Consider the following 17,475-nt stretch of genomic DNA (forward strand, 5'->3'; position numbering starts at 1 on the left):
ATGACGTCAAGTTGTGCGTGGATGACGTCAACTGAGAAATTTGCGTCAGTCGAGACGCTAACCAGATATTGCGTGACACACGACGTCATGTCAAACTTTGTCGTCACCTCCGGGCGGATGGTGCATTTCTGGTGCACACGGATGACTGCAGGTCGCCATTGTTGGTGATATTTTAAAACCTTGTTGACATGCATGAACGAATAAACGAAGGGTGACGTCAGCTCATTGTTATTCATGTCCATTTAAAGCCACGACAGATTTTATTATTATTATTATTATTATGTTATCTTAAGTTGTAAATCAGTCTTCTTTGTTTTAACTAAATATTTGATTTTGTGTTACTTTGTTTTATTGCAACTGTTTGCCTCTCCGTTTTCACCTGTTCGCAGCGTGAAAGAATAACCTACAGAAAGAATACAAGTGTATGTATGATAAGATAAATCATCTTGGCTCTGCAACTGCAATAACGTTGCTGAAGCAGAACTCGGTGTTAGGAAGAGGTAGGCCGGATTGTTGCCCTTACCAGTGCCTGAGTGTGCTTGCTACCTCGTGGTTCCGCGTCAGAACCTGACGTCATATTGTGACGCAAGTTTAGATTGTACGTAGAGGGAAAAGATTTTGGAAGAGAGCAGACGACTGAGAGAAGAGACTAGCGGCGGTCAGCCAGGTGTCTGCCGAGACAGCCCCTACCATTACAAGGACTGCAACTTGTGAGTTGTTCCCTAAAGAATTGATTGGTGGACATCAGCCATTATCGCTGGCCATTACATCTCATTAGTACAATGCAAGAAATAAAGTTTGAAATCTTGTACTTAGCAGTCAGTGTCTTTATTGCCGTACACTTCATTTTCTTCCTTGATGACAGTGCAGGGTCAAGAGAGAATACTCTTACATGACATTCAGTGAAACTATTTCACAAGGTACCTGATACTGTAGACTAAGATACATTTTATATTTCTTGCTGAGACCTTTTGTGAATTTGTATTGATACAAAATGTTTACCAAAATGCTGTGCCAATGCTGGTTGGTGTCTTCTCCAAGTTAACTCCTGGTACCATCTAATGTGTGTTTTTGCACCCGATCCCACCCCGACTGAGTCGTAAAAGTTATTACAGACACTTATATTTTATAAGATATTGTAACACAGTTCTGGACCGAGGCGATGCTCAGTTCACGCAACAAGCAACCGTTGCCGCTACACCCACTCAGGAGGATCGTATCACGAATGACTATATATTTAGAAGATGATAGAAAAGGCCGAATTTAAGATAGAACGACAGTTAAACACGAGTTTAACATGCTTTTTCTAAAGTAAAGAGATGTATTACAAAAGTAGAAGGAATAGGAGAGAAAATTAGGGAAACACGATGGAATTGTGACCATGAACTTGGTTATTGTACATTACCGAAGGGTCAACATCACAGGCTCTAGCATCGAGAAAATCTTTTATTTTTGTAAAGAATGAAAAGGAAAATGTGCACACAGAGCTTTTGTGGATTTGTTGGTATGGAAAGGTTGCTCAGATGACGATATATCGTCTAGCGACTGCTAGTCACGGCGTCATTTCCTGTGTGTCCATTGGGTTTCCTTTTGGAAAACGCGACTAGAAAAGGTCGGTTAGTCCTGTTGTCAGAAGAAGGTCGGTTAGTCCTGTTGTCAGAAGAAGGTCGAGTTAGTCCTGTTGTCAGAAAAAGGTCGGTTAGTCCTGTTGTCAGAAGAAGGTCGGTTAGTACTGTTGTCAGAAAAGGTCGAGTTAGTCCTGTTGTCAGAAAAAGGTCGGTTAGTCCTGTTGTCAGAAAAGGTCGAGTTAGTCCTGTTGTCAGAAAAGGTCGAGTTAGTACTGTTGTCAGAAAAGGTCGAGTTAGTCCTGTTGTCAGAAAGGTCGAGTTAGTACTGTTGTCAGAAAAGGTCGAGTTAGTCCTGTTGTCAGAAAAGGTCGAGTTAGTCCTGTTGTCAGAAAAGGTCGAGTTAGTCCTGTTGTCAGAAAAGGTCGAGTTAGTCCTGTTGTCAGAAAAGGTCGAGTTAGTACTGTTGTCAGAAAAAGGTCGAGTTAGTCCTGTTGTCAGAAAAGGTCGAGTTAGTCCTGTTGTCAGAAAAGGTCGGTTAGTACTGTTGTCAGTACCTGTGCACAGTGTCAGGAGATGCAAGCACACCTGCTACCTGCTTTGAAATTAAGATGCACTTAAGACAATATTATCTCTGTCTGTTACTGCACAGCTCATCTTTGGTTGGTTTTAGGAGCCTATGAGCCTGCCACAGAGGTTCATGGAGTCATCGGGTGTTGGCAAGCCTATTCGCGATCATCGCATGCATTCTCTGACAGTCGACGACCGTGAAGATTCTCACACCAGGTAAACATAAAGCATTTGTCATCTGGTCATCATTTTTTCTTTCATTTTACCGACAATAGGAGTTTAAGGGCTACAACAGTTTTTAAACCAAACAAATTCTTGCCCCTGGACAGTAGGTGGATATAAGTTATAAGGATATAACTAGAATGCTGTCCTGTACTCCCAGTGCTGCCATCAGATGACTAGTAAAAAAACTTCCATGTGGGTTCAGTAGTTTTTTTCCCAAACAACACAAACACAGTTGGGCACATCAGTGCATGCATAGTCCTTATTGATAAACACAATTTCACACATAAGTACAAGGATGTAAGTACTTGGATGCTGTTTATTTTCTCTTATTATATGTTATGCATGCTTGCTGAAACTGTGAAATTTGAAACTCTCTCTGTTTTAAGCCATCGAATGGAGGAGGCGGCGACATGGTGTTGACACTGAAGACTTTGAAATGCCAGAAGAATTCAGACACCCTCGGGATCTGACTCTGTCCATTGCTGTATGGAAAAGCCGAGGCTACAGCACACTGTCGGCTGTGTAACCTTCTCACCGGCAACTGCAAAAAGAAACCGTTGTGGCGAGATCAAGGAGGCAGACAGTCCATGGTGGGAAGTCGCTGTGAGGGCAAAATGAAAACAGCCAGATGCATACAAGAAAATAACGATCCAGATGAGTAGTAAATACACATGAATAATACAATAATAATTGGATAAAAGATGTTAAAACCTATTGTCAGGGACGCGTTCGCTTCACAATTTCACACACCACTCGAACCCACTGTGTCCACACGTCCCCACACCTGTTCTTTCCTTCATAAATCAGAGATTTGACGTGGGCAACGACATCGTTATAATTCAACATTCAACACACAATTACTACCAATTATATATACCAACTACCAGTCTGAATGTCTTTCACGCGGCAGCATTTAAATGGAATTGTACGATTGTTTTTGAATAGTTCTCTAAATTCCTACTTACACAACAACACTGTCGGGAGTAATCGTCTGAGAACAAAGAAACGTCCTGGTAAAATCCTCCCTTTCCCCGTCCAGAAATTAAAAGTGCAGTCTCGGCAACACCTGCTGATGTCCACGAATCAATTCTTTAGGGAACAACTCACAAGTTCCAGTCCTTATAATGGTAGGTGCTGTCTCGGCAGACACCTGGGTGACGACCACGAATATATTTTCTTGGCAACAACACACAAGCTCCAAAGCAAACACTCCGCACACTGCGTCCGCCGCTAGTCCCTTCTCTCAGCCGTCTGCTCTCTTCCAAAATATCTTCACTCTAAATGCAGATAGTCCAATGGAAACTGTGAAAGCAGTCCTACAGAAAGAGTTCTGAGAGGAGATTTATTGCTTTCCTGTGCTGTAATCCTTCTTCTCTGAGCTTGCTATTCTGCATTGAATTTGGACATGTTTGGAATTAATAAATAAATAAATAGTATAGTTTACTTGAGAGTATGTCTAAGTTATAAAAACGTTCTGTATTGCACGTACTGTACTGCTCAAGCAAAAGTACGTACGTACGTACACACTAAATGCTTCTAGTCGTACGGCGCACGTACACGGCCACGTTGCCGCCGCCATTTTCAAATTGTAGTTTCCGTCGTACGCCATTGGCTACAAGTAGTTGCTATTATTAGCAGTTGAGGCAGGACTGAATGCCCTTAAGTTTTGGATATGATCCTTCTCTGGCTATAAGCTCAATCACTTTTTTTTCTGGGTGCACCTGAGACAGGTGAGTTGCTCTTGTTAGACTAGTCCAGTAGCTGTGGAGCAGTGTCTGCGTGAACTGTCACAGTGGGTCACACGTCTAGGTCACAATTTTGCTGGGTCACAATTTTTTTATGTTTCCTAGCGTCCTGCCTTATTACGAACAGAATACACACTCCAAGACAACGGTTATGTTTACTTAGAATACTCAGACTCACACACCAGAGAGTGAGTCAAGGGGCGTAACTAAGATATTGTAACAAATTTCTAACAAATCGATGTTGCTAGAGGGAGAGAATCAAATATCAAACGCCAAACCACGACGCAGCAAACACTCACACACTGGTAAGGGCAATAATCCTGGTGTCGCAAACCTGGGGCGAGGTCCGTAGATTTGGTAGGTGGTACGATTTCTATCACCAGTCCAACACACCGTCTATACAAACACCAAATCCACGTCGACACTTACCGCGTGCTACCACACTAAATTGCTTATTAATTACCCACTCTAATCAGCTCGAGCCCCCAAGCACGCATACCCCAATGGAAACACGAGGCAATTTAGTGTATTAAAAGAACGTTAATTATTATTTCCAGAAGTTCGTACAAACCAGAAAATGTTACAATTACAAAGTATGAACCACTGGTCGTTGTCTAGACCGTCCCGTTACCTAATTGTCTCCCCTACTTCTAATATGTCCAGATAACTGAGAGCCAGATGTAACCTTCTAGGTTGATGTCCTTTTCTCTCAGTAGTTCTTTCGTCTGAAGTTTGGTGAAGGACAATTGCAAAGGAAGACTTGAGATATCAAGATCACTGTCTTCTCCCTAGAGGTATAACGTAAAGCCAGCTTGTCGTCAGATCTTTCTTTTTCAGTCCAAACGCTCAGCCTGCATCTCTAGATCTTTTAGTCCAGTAACCGTCTTGTTGGCCAGTCATGCCACCTGACACACCACAACCAATCACGTCTCACAGCCACCACGAGCCTGAGCTCCCACCCGCACCCGCGTATAGAGAGAAACTACGTCATATCTAGAGTAAAACAGATGTGTAAACACACTACAGCCCTACCCCACTCTTTACGACACCCGGCCTACGTCTTCCTAACACCGAGTTCTGCTTCAGAACGTTAGTGCAGTTGCAGAGCAAAGAGGATTTATCTTGTCATACATACACTTGTATTCTTTCTGTAGGTGGGAATTCCTTGTCACATCGCACATCCGTGTGAACAATTCTTGTGTATCAATGTATGCAGTACAGGAGACAAAGCACTGTGTGTAATGTGTAATGTGTACTGTGTACTGTGTAATGTGTAATGTAACTTTGGCTTGCCCAGAGAGCTACATCCTGATACAAATCGTTTTGTGACATGCACTGGCTATTGCGTAATACTTCAGTGTCGCTGTCTGATTCACTTTCATCTTCTTGATCTCAATAATCCAGAAAAGAATTCCATTCCATCTGTTTACTTGAGAGTATCTACAAGTGATGTAAACGTTGTGTATTGTACGTACTGTACTGTACACCAGCTAAAGGGAGATGACGTCAACGGTCGCTGTGTTGTGTACGTACAACGTTGACTAAAACCGTGCAATGGTCGACTTTGGTTTGTTTGGTCATGTTGCCGCCCGCCATGTTTACGTTTTCGTGTTTAGTTTAGTGTTGTGACATGCTACGTAGCACCCGATGATACAATACAATACTGAGTAGACATTAGACATACCTCGTCACGTGGTGACTGAACTGGACACCAAAACTGGCACAAATACAGGTCGACATTACAATTGGTCACGTGTCCATAGCCACAGATGGCTTGTGTACGCTTCTAGAGAATTGCTTAGGTTGGTTAGGTTGGTTAGGTTGGTTTGGTTAGTTTGGTTGGTTGGTTGGTTGGTTATGATCCCAGTTGTTTCACGAAACTGTTACCTTGCTGTAGTTTTCAAGCAGGTACTTGGCTAGTGAGGAATAAGTTGAAATGTAAATATTTCAAACAGAAAATAATTTATTTTTGAAATAAAAAAGTAATTGAGAAACTAACGAACCATTCTCTGAGCAATACTGCACCGATGTTTTTTTTTTTCTTTGTAAATAATTAAAAAAATAAATAATGCGTAATGCTCATAAAGCTAACGGGAACCAATCGGAACACACCACACATGTCTTCACAAAGTGCTTAAGCAGGTGAATAGGTAATACTGAAGAAGGAAAAAAATAAATAAAAAGAAGAAAGTATAAAATTGACGACGACTGCATTCAGTGCGAGGCCTGCTGGCTGTGAACACACAGAACGTGACGAACCCTCCGTCCTGTCGTCTGCCTTCACGGCCTTCAGCACGACCACGCGCCACGTGGCCACCACGCACACTTCTGCGCATGCGTTGACGCTCATGGAAAGCTTCCGTCTGTCGTCAGGCGATTCTCTAGCGATAAGAAAGGGAACGTTGTGAGTTGAAAAGACAACAAATGCCGGCGACCAGGACGATGATGTTCCGTCAGCCGACTGTAGTGCCGTAAGCGGCTGGTGTCATCCACTTGACAAGTCAGCGTGTGGATGCTGACCGGTGACGTCATCTGTGGCCATGACACAGCCACACACAGGCGCCGTGCGGTGTCATTGTGTCTCCGTGGTGCTGAGACAGTTATAAAGTGTCGCCGCCGTCTCTCCACGTGTGAATTGTTCCTGTGGTCGCCAGCCGACGGCTTTTGCTGCAACTCACCTACCGACACTCGAGGACAACTGTAAGTTTTTATCTCCACTTTATTTCTTCAGGCTGTTACTGCATGCACAGGAAGGTCAAAGGTAGCGGAAAAAAGACCTGAACTCTGTTGTCCTCGTGATAGTTTGTAGGCACGGTGAACCACTCACAGTCATTAATCCATTGACACAGTAAACCACAAACAGCAACTAGTATACAGGATCTGCACCTTCATCGTCAACTACTTCCAAGAAATAGATTTCACAGTAAAATTTAGAATTACGGGAAGAATAAAGTGGACAGCTAGCTGATTGTCGGCGCTGAATACTGCTGTTGTGTCGTCACAATGTTTACCTAAAGACAGTTACGAGAAGGCTACGTTGTTTGTCTGTTTGTTGTGTGCCAGACCGACCTGACCGCCATGGCCATGCTCGTGGTGATCTCAGCGCTGATTGGCTGCCTGACGACGGTCAAAGGTCAGATAGCTCCAGCGCAGCAGCCCTTACAGCCTGGTCAGCCAGCACAGCCACTCCAGCCACTGCAACCACTGCAGCCTCTGCAACCTCTTCAGCCCCTGCAGGGAGTGCAGCAGCCTCAACCAGCGCAGCAGCCGCTGCAGCCACTGGCACAGTTCGGACAACTGCCGCCTGTCGTGCCCGTCATCAACCAGGCGGCGCAGTTCGTGCCGCAGCCCGAGTTCTTCTGTCAGGTGACCCCAGTCATCCCCACGGCGCGCACACAAGCCCAGTGCCTGCGGTCCTTCTTCGCGCAGAACATCCAGCAGTTCTGCACCTCCCTCGGTAAGACCGCCAACAGGCGCGCACACACACATACACACGCACACACACACACGCAAACACACACACACAGCTTTGGCATCCCTTGCATACACCTAACCCTTTTCTTTTTCGATGTACTCGGTCTCAACTGAGGAGCATTATCGCTGTAGTCGCTCTCATCTAACGAGCGATATCGCTGTAGTCACTCTCATCTAACGAGCGTTATCGCTGTAGTCACTCTCATCTAACGAGCGATATCGCTGTAGTCACTCTCATCTAACGAGCGTTATCGCTGTAGTCACTCTCATCTAACGAGCGATATCGCTGTAGTCACTCTCATCTAACGAGCGTTATCGCTGTAGTCGCTCTCATCTAACGAGCGTTATCGCTGTAGTCGCTCTCATCTAACGAGCGATATCGCTGTAGTCACTCTCATCTGACGAGCGTTATCGCTGTAGTCACTCTCATCTAACGAGCGTTATCGCTGTAGTCGCTCTCATCGGACGTAACTTCTTGCTGCCTTTGGTTTCCTCTGCTGTAGTCGCGTCCCTCACCTAAGGCACCAAAGTCTACCTTTGCTTCATCTATCGTTGTCGTTTCCAGCTTATCGACGAAGACAACATTGTTGTGTCGTTGCTTGACCTCATGCCCCGAGAAAGCCTAGTCTGTTAGTACGACAGGTTACTTAATGACCCCGAGGTCACAGAAGTGAGTCCTTGCTACGTCACTGCCATCTGGTGGCGACAGGCATGACACGACTGGCTTCATCCAAACTGTGGCGCTGAATGACGAGAGAGAGAGAGACGAAGCCTGTTGTCAGGTGTTTGCTCCACTACCCGGGGTACACGACATCTTGTGCTGATGATGTATCTCCCTTGGACTGATTTCAGCCACCTTCTGCACCCAGAACTTCCTGGCGCTGTGTCCCAGCCAGGGTACCTTCGTGGCCTGCCAGACGTGCATCCCCATGTTCCAGCAGTTCTGCCAGCAGCAGCAGCCACAACAGCCACAGCCACAGCAGAGACTACCACTTCGTGGCTAACCTTGTCGGTGTCATCATGTAACATGTCATCTCCACATCGTGTAACATGTCATCTCCACATCATGTAACATGTCATCTCCACATCGTGTCTCAGACAGTTGCAACACTTGAGAATTAGTGAAAAGTTAGGAAAACAATAATCTCACAATGTGCAGGAGTAAGGTCTTGTGTTAGTGACCGTTGTCTGCGCACTGACAGCCGGGTAACTGCTTGATGCTGTAGGGTAAGTGGCTCCAACAGGGTAGACGACAGGGTACACACGGGTATGAAGAGAAACAAACACTCACACGGTCTTGTAAGGGTTGTATTGATGTCATTTGTTTGTCTGTAGTGAGAGAGTGTTGTCAGTGTCCAAAGACTGAACACAACGCCATGCTTGACAATATTTAGCATTATGGGATGCCATGACTGTGATAATTAACATCAAACAAAGTAATGTAGGATGTAATGAACAGGGCGGCCTGACGTCTGCCTTCAAACATCAAGTTGGAAATGTTGGAAATGAAGTTTTAAGAATTGTGTTAAGAGGTGTGCAGCAAGTAGAGCTCGTCAACACCAGGAGCGTGCTGGGTCATCTGCACTGTGTCACGTGTCTGTCGTCCTGTGAAGACGTGGTCAGAGGACAGGTGCTGCAGGCACAGCACGTGAGAAGTACGTGCTGGAGGCCACGCTCACGTCCTCACAGAGGACACGAACACAGTCCGCCACGTGATGTGCACCATGATGACGTCACGTCTCCAACGACTGTGTCTGTTATACACAATGAGCTTTGACGTTGATGTACTTGATTATCTATATTGCGTGACATGTTGTTTGTCAACTAACATTATTACTTAATTAACGAGGTGAAACAAAGTTATCATGACCTGCAGACAGAAGAAGACCCCCCCCCCCGGACCGTTTGACCACGTAAATGTAAAATACAGGAGACAGCAACACACAGGAGACAACAACACACAGGAGACAACAACACACAGGATACAGCAACACAAAGCGCCACTCACAGCTGCCACACGAGGACGGAGATGGAAATAAAACGATTCAAATAAACAAACAAGTGAATTGATGTGTGAAGTGATGTTGTCTGTGCGAGTCAACAGCTTATTAGACTTGTTGGAGGCGTACATGTGTATATGTTGTACAACAGATACACGAGCTGCACGAGCCGCACTAGACAGTAGGTGTACACGTCACTGACCGCCATGACTAGCACTGACACACCTGCCAACGCACGTGTAAATCACAACAAAACATTAGCATAATTCATTCCCTTTATTCCAAAAGTTGAAAGTTGCTGCAACTCGTCACGTGTGCAGGAAAGAAGCCGCTACAGTAGAGAAACACGGAGACGAGTGGTCTGAGCGCATGTCGCTACTGACCGCCCTAAAGTCACGTGACACGTGACTACAAGGTTTTAGCCGACATTTTTGTTTGCCGTTTGGTGGACAAGATGGCCGCCGCAACAACCACTCTCCATGGCAAGAGGGTCTGGTCACTAGGGGCTATCCCTTGCCTTGGACAGGGCTTGATGGGTGTTCCTGCGGCTGTCATCCACTCATCAGCGGCAGCAACAAAACAAACACAAAATCTGCAGAAACGGGTATGCAACAAAAATTTAAAAATAAAAACCGACAAGAAAAACGTAGCCAGTGTAACGCTGCCCTTCACCCGTCTGTCAGGTTAGGTCAGGTAGGCGTGACTAGCAGTGTGGGCGTGGCTATCTATGTGTGGGCGTGGCCATCGAGGTGTGGGCGTGGCCACTGTGGCTCTAGGCGCTGCAGCTCACAGAGATTGGCAGGCGTTAGAGTTGTAGATGCAGGTGTCAATCCAGCTCTTGTAACGATCGATGTTGGTGATGACGATGGGCTGCGACTCCACGAAGCAGTTGTCCTGCGCGATGACCCCGCGCAGCAGCCATTCGCCGTTCTTGAGACACGCGGTCATGCCGCCCCAGTCAAACTGCAGGAGAGGGGCAAGCAGTTCATTAACCCTCAGCTAATTGTTAGCGGCAAGCAGTTCATTAACCCTCAGCTAATTGTTAGCGGCAAGCAGTTCATTAACCCTCAGCTAATTGTTAGCGGCAAGCAGTTCATTAACCCCCAGCTAATTGCTAGCCGATCTTTTTTCAGCCAATTTTTCAGACAATCGCCAATCAGTTTCTAGCACATGGCTAGCCAATCCCCTGCCAATATCCAGCCAATCTACAGCCACTCTACAGCCACTCTACAGCCAATCTACAGCCACTCTACAGCCAATCTACAGCCACTCTACAGCCAATCTACAGCCACTCTACAGTTAATCGCCAGTAAATCTCCAGAGGGGAAAATAAACTATTTTCTATTACAATACCAGCTGTTCACCAACCATCCACATATCAGGTTAAAGGTTAAAGGTTAAAGTCACTCACGACGCAGGCTTTGACGAAGTTGTTGTTGGGCAGCGCGAACAGGGCGCCCTCTGGCGCCGATCTCTGGAACACGGACCGTGCAGTCAGGCGGGTCACCACCTCGTCCAACACTTTGACGTCTCCAGAGTTGGGCCACAGACTGTTGGAGTAGACGTTGTTCTCTGGACACACACACACACGCACACAACACACACACACACACGCACACACACGCACACAACACACACACACACGCACACAACACACACACACACACACACACACACACACACACACGCACACAACACACACACACACACGCACACACACACACACACACACGCACACAACACACACACACACACACACACACACACACACACACACGCACACAACACACACACACACACACACACACACACACACACACACACACACACACACACACACGCACACAACACACACACACACACACACGCACACACACACACACACACACACCCGATTTCAGCTCAGTTTTCATCGTAGCTGGAGGTGAACCTTTACCTAACCTTGCTAATTAGAGGTAGAGTAACCATCTTTGTTGTAGGTCGAAGGTCAGACTCCTCCCCCCAGTGACGTCACCGCTCCCATACAGGGGACGTAACCCAAGTCACTGACTCTTTTCGCTCAGCCTTTAGAAAGTTTAGAGGCTGGTGCTGCTTCTGGACCGCACTTTACTTTGTTTACAGGGTTTTCTCCCCTTCCCTGTGCTGTTTGTGGAGTGGTTAGCGAGACTAGCGGCGAGCGAGCGAGCGTGAGCACTACTCACCATCCCAGGGGCCCCAGCCAGTGATGACGCAGTCGGAGATGGCGGTGTAGCACGCGGTCTCGGTGTAGCGACGTAGAGGCTGCACGCAGTTGCTGAGCGTTGCCGGGTACTGCAGGCGGATGAGGGCAAGGTCGTTACCTGCGCAGGTCAAAGGTGAAAGTTATAGAGACTGATCTACTGGCGGCGAGTGCAGTTTGACAGTGGATGTAATTGAGGAACATTAGTCACGAGGAAGACGATGATGTGACTGAGGTTGACGACGATGAAACATGCAGAACCCTTCGCTTACTTCCGGTGGAGGAGTTGAATCGCGGGTGGATGTAGAAGTTGGCCACCCCGATCGTCTGCTCGTCCTGGTCCGGCGCTGACACCACCTTGTCGCCAATAACTACTGCCAGGTCGGTGGAGGCAAACGTCACGAACCTGTCACAAGACATGTCACGAGACCATGACACAACATGACACAGCATGACACAGCGCACCCACACACAACACGCACTCACAACACGGGTACATCCATGCGTGAGACAACGAAGTGACACTGCCTCCCTCCATTTCATTCTGCTGCAGTCTCGCAAAGCAGGGCAAGTGAGGAGAGAGAGAGAGAGAAATGATGAGGATGTAGGTGATGTTGAAATGATGAGGATGTAGGTGATGTTGAGATGATGTGGATGCAGGTGAGGACGATGGAGGGACTCACGGGAAGACACAGAGGGCGGCAGTGACGAGCCACTGTGACGTCAGCATGACGGCCCCGCAGTAGGTGCGGCTGTTGGTCTGGTCACTCATCTGGATCTTCAGGGCCACCATGGCGTTGAATGGCGCCTGGCACCGGTCACCCACCCGCTGACCCCCCAGGATGCGAGGCTGGGGAACGACGGGCGGCGTCTTGTTGTCGTCTTCGTCGTCGTCGTCAGTAAGTCTCGTCGGACTGAATAAACAGAAATGGCGGTGATCACCACAGGCAGCCATGTTGGAGACCAGACACGAGGTTTGTCTAACAGCTCACCTACAATATTTCTCTGCCAATGTCTGTGACACTGACTTCCGGTGCGACATGTAGCGAGACACACGTTAGACTGAACTCTAGGAGTGAAGTTTGAAGTTTTAAAGTGCAAACACTAGCAATACAAACTTGTTGACTACACGTAACTTTGAGTAAACAACAACAAGTGAAGTGTGGCTGTTTACTGATGACATGTCGATGATGTATGAGGACGAGGACGACGTGGCGACAGTGACTAACCTTTGTCCAAGAGGACGTTGGCGGCGCCTGTCTGCTGCTGGCTGACACACACCAACACCAACACCACCACAACAGCCACACCTGTGCAACTCATCGTCATGGCTTCCGACACTTCAGGTTCTCCTGAAAACATAGCAACCATCAGTCTCCTCTCTGCTTGTTGACAAACATCACACGATCGGATGTAAATATTCAACAGGGAGCAGACGAGGGACTTCAGGCGCTGGGGGCAGACATACAGCAAAGCTGTGGTTACTGTCAAGTCAATAAACAAATAAACAAATAAAGGTGATGTTGATGCTGACAACAGTCGACTCCTTGTTGTATGCCACCCGAGTCCGTGTTTCCACCGATCCTGTCGGGCCTGAGTGTAGGTGCGACAAGACCCCGTTGGTCACCGACAGGTGGGTGAGCGGAGTGACTGCAAAACGTCAGCGTTTCCGTCGTTACAAGATGGAGGAGCGCGTGCAGCGTGGGGAGGATGAACAAAACTGAAAGAAGGAGGTACATCGTGCGATAGCAGATGAATGGGTACATCACAGTAGATTACAGATGTCTGCGCGTCAGGGCTCAGCTACCCATCAACAGCCGGGTACTGACTCCAACATAATTGAAAGACGCGTCTAACCTATCTGATGATGTCAGTGAGGCACTGTAGACAGTCCAACCTATCTGATGATGTCAGTGAGGTACTGTAGACAGTCCAACCTATCTGATGATGTCAGTGAGGTACTGTATTCAGTCCAACCTATCTGATGATGTCAGTGAGGCACTGTAGTCAGTCCAACCTGTCTGATGATGTCAGTGAGGCACTGTAGTCAGTCCAACCTATCTGATGTCAGTGAGGTACTGTAGTCAGTCCAACCTGTCTGATGATGTCAGTGAGGTACTGTAGACAGTCCAACCTATCTGATGATGTCAGTGAGGCACTGTAGACAGTCCAACCTATCTGATGATGTCAGTGAGGCACTGTAGACAGTCCAACCTATCTGATGATGTCAGTGAGGCACTGTAGACAGTCCAACCTATCTGATGATGTCAGTGAGGTACTGTAGACAGTCCAACCTATCTGATGATGTCAGTGAGGCACTGTAGTCAGTCCAACCTATCTGATGATGTCAGCGAGGTACTGTAGACAGTCCAACCTGTCTGATGATGTCAGTGAGGTACTGTAGACAGTCCAACCTATCTGATGATGTCAGTGAGGCACTGTAGTCAGTCCAACCTATCTGATGATGTCAGCGAGGTACTGTAGACAGTCCAACCTATCTGATGATGTCAGTGAGGCACTGTAGACAGTCCAACCTATCTGATGATGTCAGTGAGGTACTGTATTCAGTCCAACCTATCTGATGATGTCAGTGAGGCACTGTAGACAGTCCAACCTATCTGATGATGTCAGTGAGGTACTGTAGACAGTCCAACCTATCTGATGATGTCAGTGAGGTACTGTATTCAGTCCAACCTATCTGATGATGTCAGTGAGGCACTGTAGTCAGTCCAACCTGTCTGATGATGTCAGTGAGGCACTGTAGTCAGTCCAACCTATCTGATGTCAGTGAGGTACTGTAGTCAGTCCAACCTGTCTGATGATGTCAGTGAGGTACTGTAGTCAGTCCAACCTGTCTGATGATGTCAGTGAGGTACTGTAGTCAGTCCAACCTATCTGATGATGTCAGTGAGTACTGTAGACAGTCCAACCTATCTGATGATGTCAGTGAGGTACTGTAGACAGTCCAACCTATCTGATGATGTCAGTGAGGCACTGTAGACAGTCCAACCTATCTGATGATGTCAGTGAGGTACTGTAGTCAGTCCAACCTGTCTGATGATGTCAGTGAGGTACTGTAGTCAGTCCAACCTATCTGATGATGTCAGTGAGTACTGTAGACAGTCCAACCTATCTGATGATGTCAGTGAGGTACTGTAGACAGTCCAACCTATCTGATGATGTCAGTGAGGTACTGTATTCAGTCCAACCTATCTGATGATGTCAGTGAGGCACTGTAGTCAGTCCAACCTATCTGATGTCAGTGAGGTACTGTAGTCAGTCCAACCTATCTGATGATGTCAGTGAGGTACTGTAGACAGTCCAACCTATCTGATGTCAGTGAGGTACTGTAGTCAGTCCAACCTATCTGATGATGTCAGTGAGGTACTGTAGACAGTCCAACCTATCTGATGATGTCAGTGAGGTACTGTAGACAGTCCAACCTATCTGATGATGTCAGTGAGGTACTGTAGTCAGTCCAACCTGTCAAAGACATTACTAGACTCACAAGCTTTGTGCGTGTGAGGTATCAAGGAAGTGGTGAAAGGTTGGTCCTACTACATGTATACTATACACGGGTCACGTGACACTCACAACTTACTGTACGGTATCAGTACAACACTGTATGAACGACACCTAACTGCGGTGTTACAGCAGTGACGTAGCAGTCGTATCTTACTGTAGTGTGTGACGTCACAGAAGTGATAGTTAAAAATTACTGCAAACACTACAGAGAAGAGAAGTAATGCTAGTAATTAGACAAAGTAATGTTAGTCTCCAATACTTAGTGCATACTCACTGTACTTAGTGTCAGAGAGTAATGTTACAGTCACAGCTTACTGCTAGGTGTCAGGTAAGTAATGTAACAGCCACTACTTACTACTTACTGTACTGAGGTGTAGGCAATGTAACAGCCACAACTCACTGTACTGCTAAGTGTCAGACAAGCAATGTAACCCTCACAACTCACTGTACCGAGGTGTAAGCTATGTAACAGCCACCACTTACTGTAACACGGAGGAGCAGGAGAGAAGAAAGCGAGGCAACTCTGTGTGGCGTGCGACTGCACGTGAGTGTTCACAGCCAGTGAGCAGCGCGGGATGCAGGCAGAGTGGCCTCCCTGCCAAAGCTAATGATCCTGGAGCTTGAGGTGACAAACACAAGGACCACCCCTTGTACCCGCCTTCTTTCTTTCCGCCTCCTGACCGGTGTCGCCACAGTTTGATTCCCTTCCATAGAATCCTGCCTCCCCTCCCCTCAGCCCCGGACGAACCGCTACAGGACGCGCGATGGAGGGCCCTCCTCATTGGCTGTAGGCAGGACGTCACGTGACCTAGGGGTCACTGTCGCGGACACTTTTGTCCTCCCCCATGTGACGTGCTCTAGCACCCACCATCCCGCCATCACAAGGCAACACCTGTTGACCCATCCACCCGTCATGCATTAGTGTTGACGTCTACGTGCTTGTCATCACGTTCTTTAAACGCAACATCCGGTGTGACACAGTCACGTGTAATTCATTAGTTGTAGTGGACTGCAGTCATCAGTGGTGTGACAACGACCCCTTGCGGTCCACACTAGACGAGACCCGCCTCTGGCAAACACCACGTCACCTGCGGCCCTCAGTCGCCGGGAGGAAAACTATCCTCTCACCACAAAAGCGACAAATGTAGCAGAAGGGATGGGGAGCGGGGGATGGCGGGGAGGAGGTATAGATGAGGCCAGGACAGGGAGGTGGGGTTCGTGAGGTGTAGGGTTTCCGTGACAAGCAGGCTGGCCCCCAGTTCGTCACGTGACTGTCTCGGAAAAGACCGGCGATGGCTAGCCGAGACCACTGGATACTTAATGCTGCCAATGAAACACTCAGGCACTTCTTGTGGAGCTGTCACAGAGGTGACGTACTACATCTGTAGAACTCTTACGGAGGTGACGTACGACTTCAGTAGAAGTCTTACGGAGGTGACGTAGACGTCTGTAGAAGTCTCTGGCTGGAGTGACGTAGTACAGGCCGACAGGCAGCAGGTCACGTGCCCCAATTCCAGTTTACTTTCCCTACTTGAAACGTCACGTACTCACCTGTGTCCTGTCTGTCCTGTCACGTACTCACCTGTGTCCTGTCTGTCCTGTCACGTACTCACCTGTGTCCTGTCCTGTTATTCCTTGAGATGGTTTAGTGTTTTATGTCCTCAAATAGTCTGTTCATTTCTGTACGTTGCTGAATTAAATCATGTTTTAGCGTTTGTTAGTGTGTGTTAGTGTTGACCTCGTGTCATCAAATAGCATGTGTTAGTGTGTTAGTGTGTGTTAGTGTGTGTTAGTGCTGACCTCGTGTCATCAAATAGCATGTTAGTGTGTGTTAGCGTGTGTTAGTGTTGACCTCGTGTCACCAAATGGTATGTTAGTGTGTGTTAGTGTTGACCTCGTGTCACCAAATAGCATGTTAGTGTGTGTTAGTGTGTGTTAGTGTTGACCTCGTGTCACCAAATAGCATGTTAGTGTGTGTTAGTGTGTGTTATTGTTGACCTCGTGTCATCAAATAGCATGTTAGTGTGTGTTAGTGTGTGTTAGTGTGTGTTAGTGCTGTAGTGCTGTCTTCATGTTCTCAAACAGTTTGTCAAGATGTTTCAATGAAGTCTTTGCTTCTTAACTGGAATGTGTGTGTGTGTCATACAGTCTTG

At 47.2% G+C, this 17,475-nt stretch overlaps 2 protein-coding genes and 1 long non-coding RNA gene across 3 annotated transcripts; 2 read left to right on the top strand and 1 right to left on the bottom strand.

The window, feature by feature from the left end:
* Positions 1–604: 604 nt before the first annotated feature.
* LOC112577286 lies at positions 605–3,206 on the top strand. Its single transcript, XR_003102034.1, has 3 exons — positions 605–710; positions 2,239–2,351; positions 2,747–3,206. It is a non-coding gene; the product is annotated as an uncharacterized LOC112577286 (long non-coding RNA).
* Positions 3,207–6,007: 2,801 nt separating this feature from the next.
* On the top strand, positions 6,008–9,628 carry LOC112577073 (gamma-gliadin-like). Its single transcript, XM_025259994.1, has 3 exons — positions 6,008–6,805; positions 7,169–7,562; positions 8,432–9,628. The coding sequence occupies exons 2-3, from the start codon at positions 7,184–7,186 to the stop codon at positions 8,581–8,583; spliced, it is 531 nt and encodes a 176-aa protein (XP_025115779.1). The 5' UTR covers positions 6,008–6,805; positions 7,169–7,183; the 3' UTR covers positions 8,584–9,628.
* Positions 9,629–9,836: 208 nt separating this feature from the next.
* Positions 9,837–15,991, bottom strand: LOC112553455 (chymotrypsin-like elastase family member 1). Its single transcript, XM_025220675.1, has 7 exons — positions 15,806–15,991; positions 13,027–13,149; positions 12,481–12,711; positions 12,070–12,203; positions 11,781–11,918; positions 10,991–11,151; positions 9,837–10,542 (listed from the first exon to the last, which is right to left on the bottom strand). Exons 3-7 carry the CDS (start codon positions 12,588–12,590, stop codon positions 10,366–10,368), a joined length of 720 nt encoding a protein of 239 aa, XP_025076460.1. The 5' UTR covers positions 12,591–12,711; positions 13,027–13,149; positions 15,806–15,991; the 3' UTR covers positions 9,837–10,365.
* Positions 15,992–17,475: the final 1,484 nt, after the last annotated feature.

Source organism: Pomacea canaliculata, linkage group LG12 (genome assembly GCF_003073045.1).
Source record: "Pomacea canaliculata isolate SZHN2017 linkage group LG12, ASM307304v1, whole genome shotgun sequence".
NCBI lineage: Eukaryota > Metazoa > Mollusca > Gastropoda > Architaenioglossa > Ampullariidae > Pomacea > Pomacea canaliculata.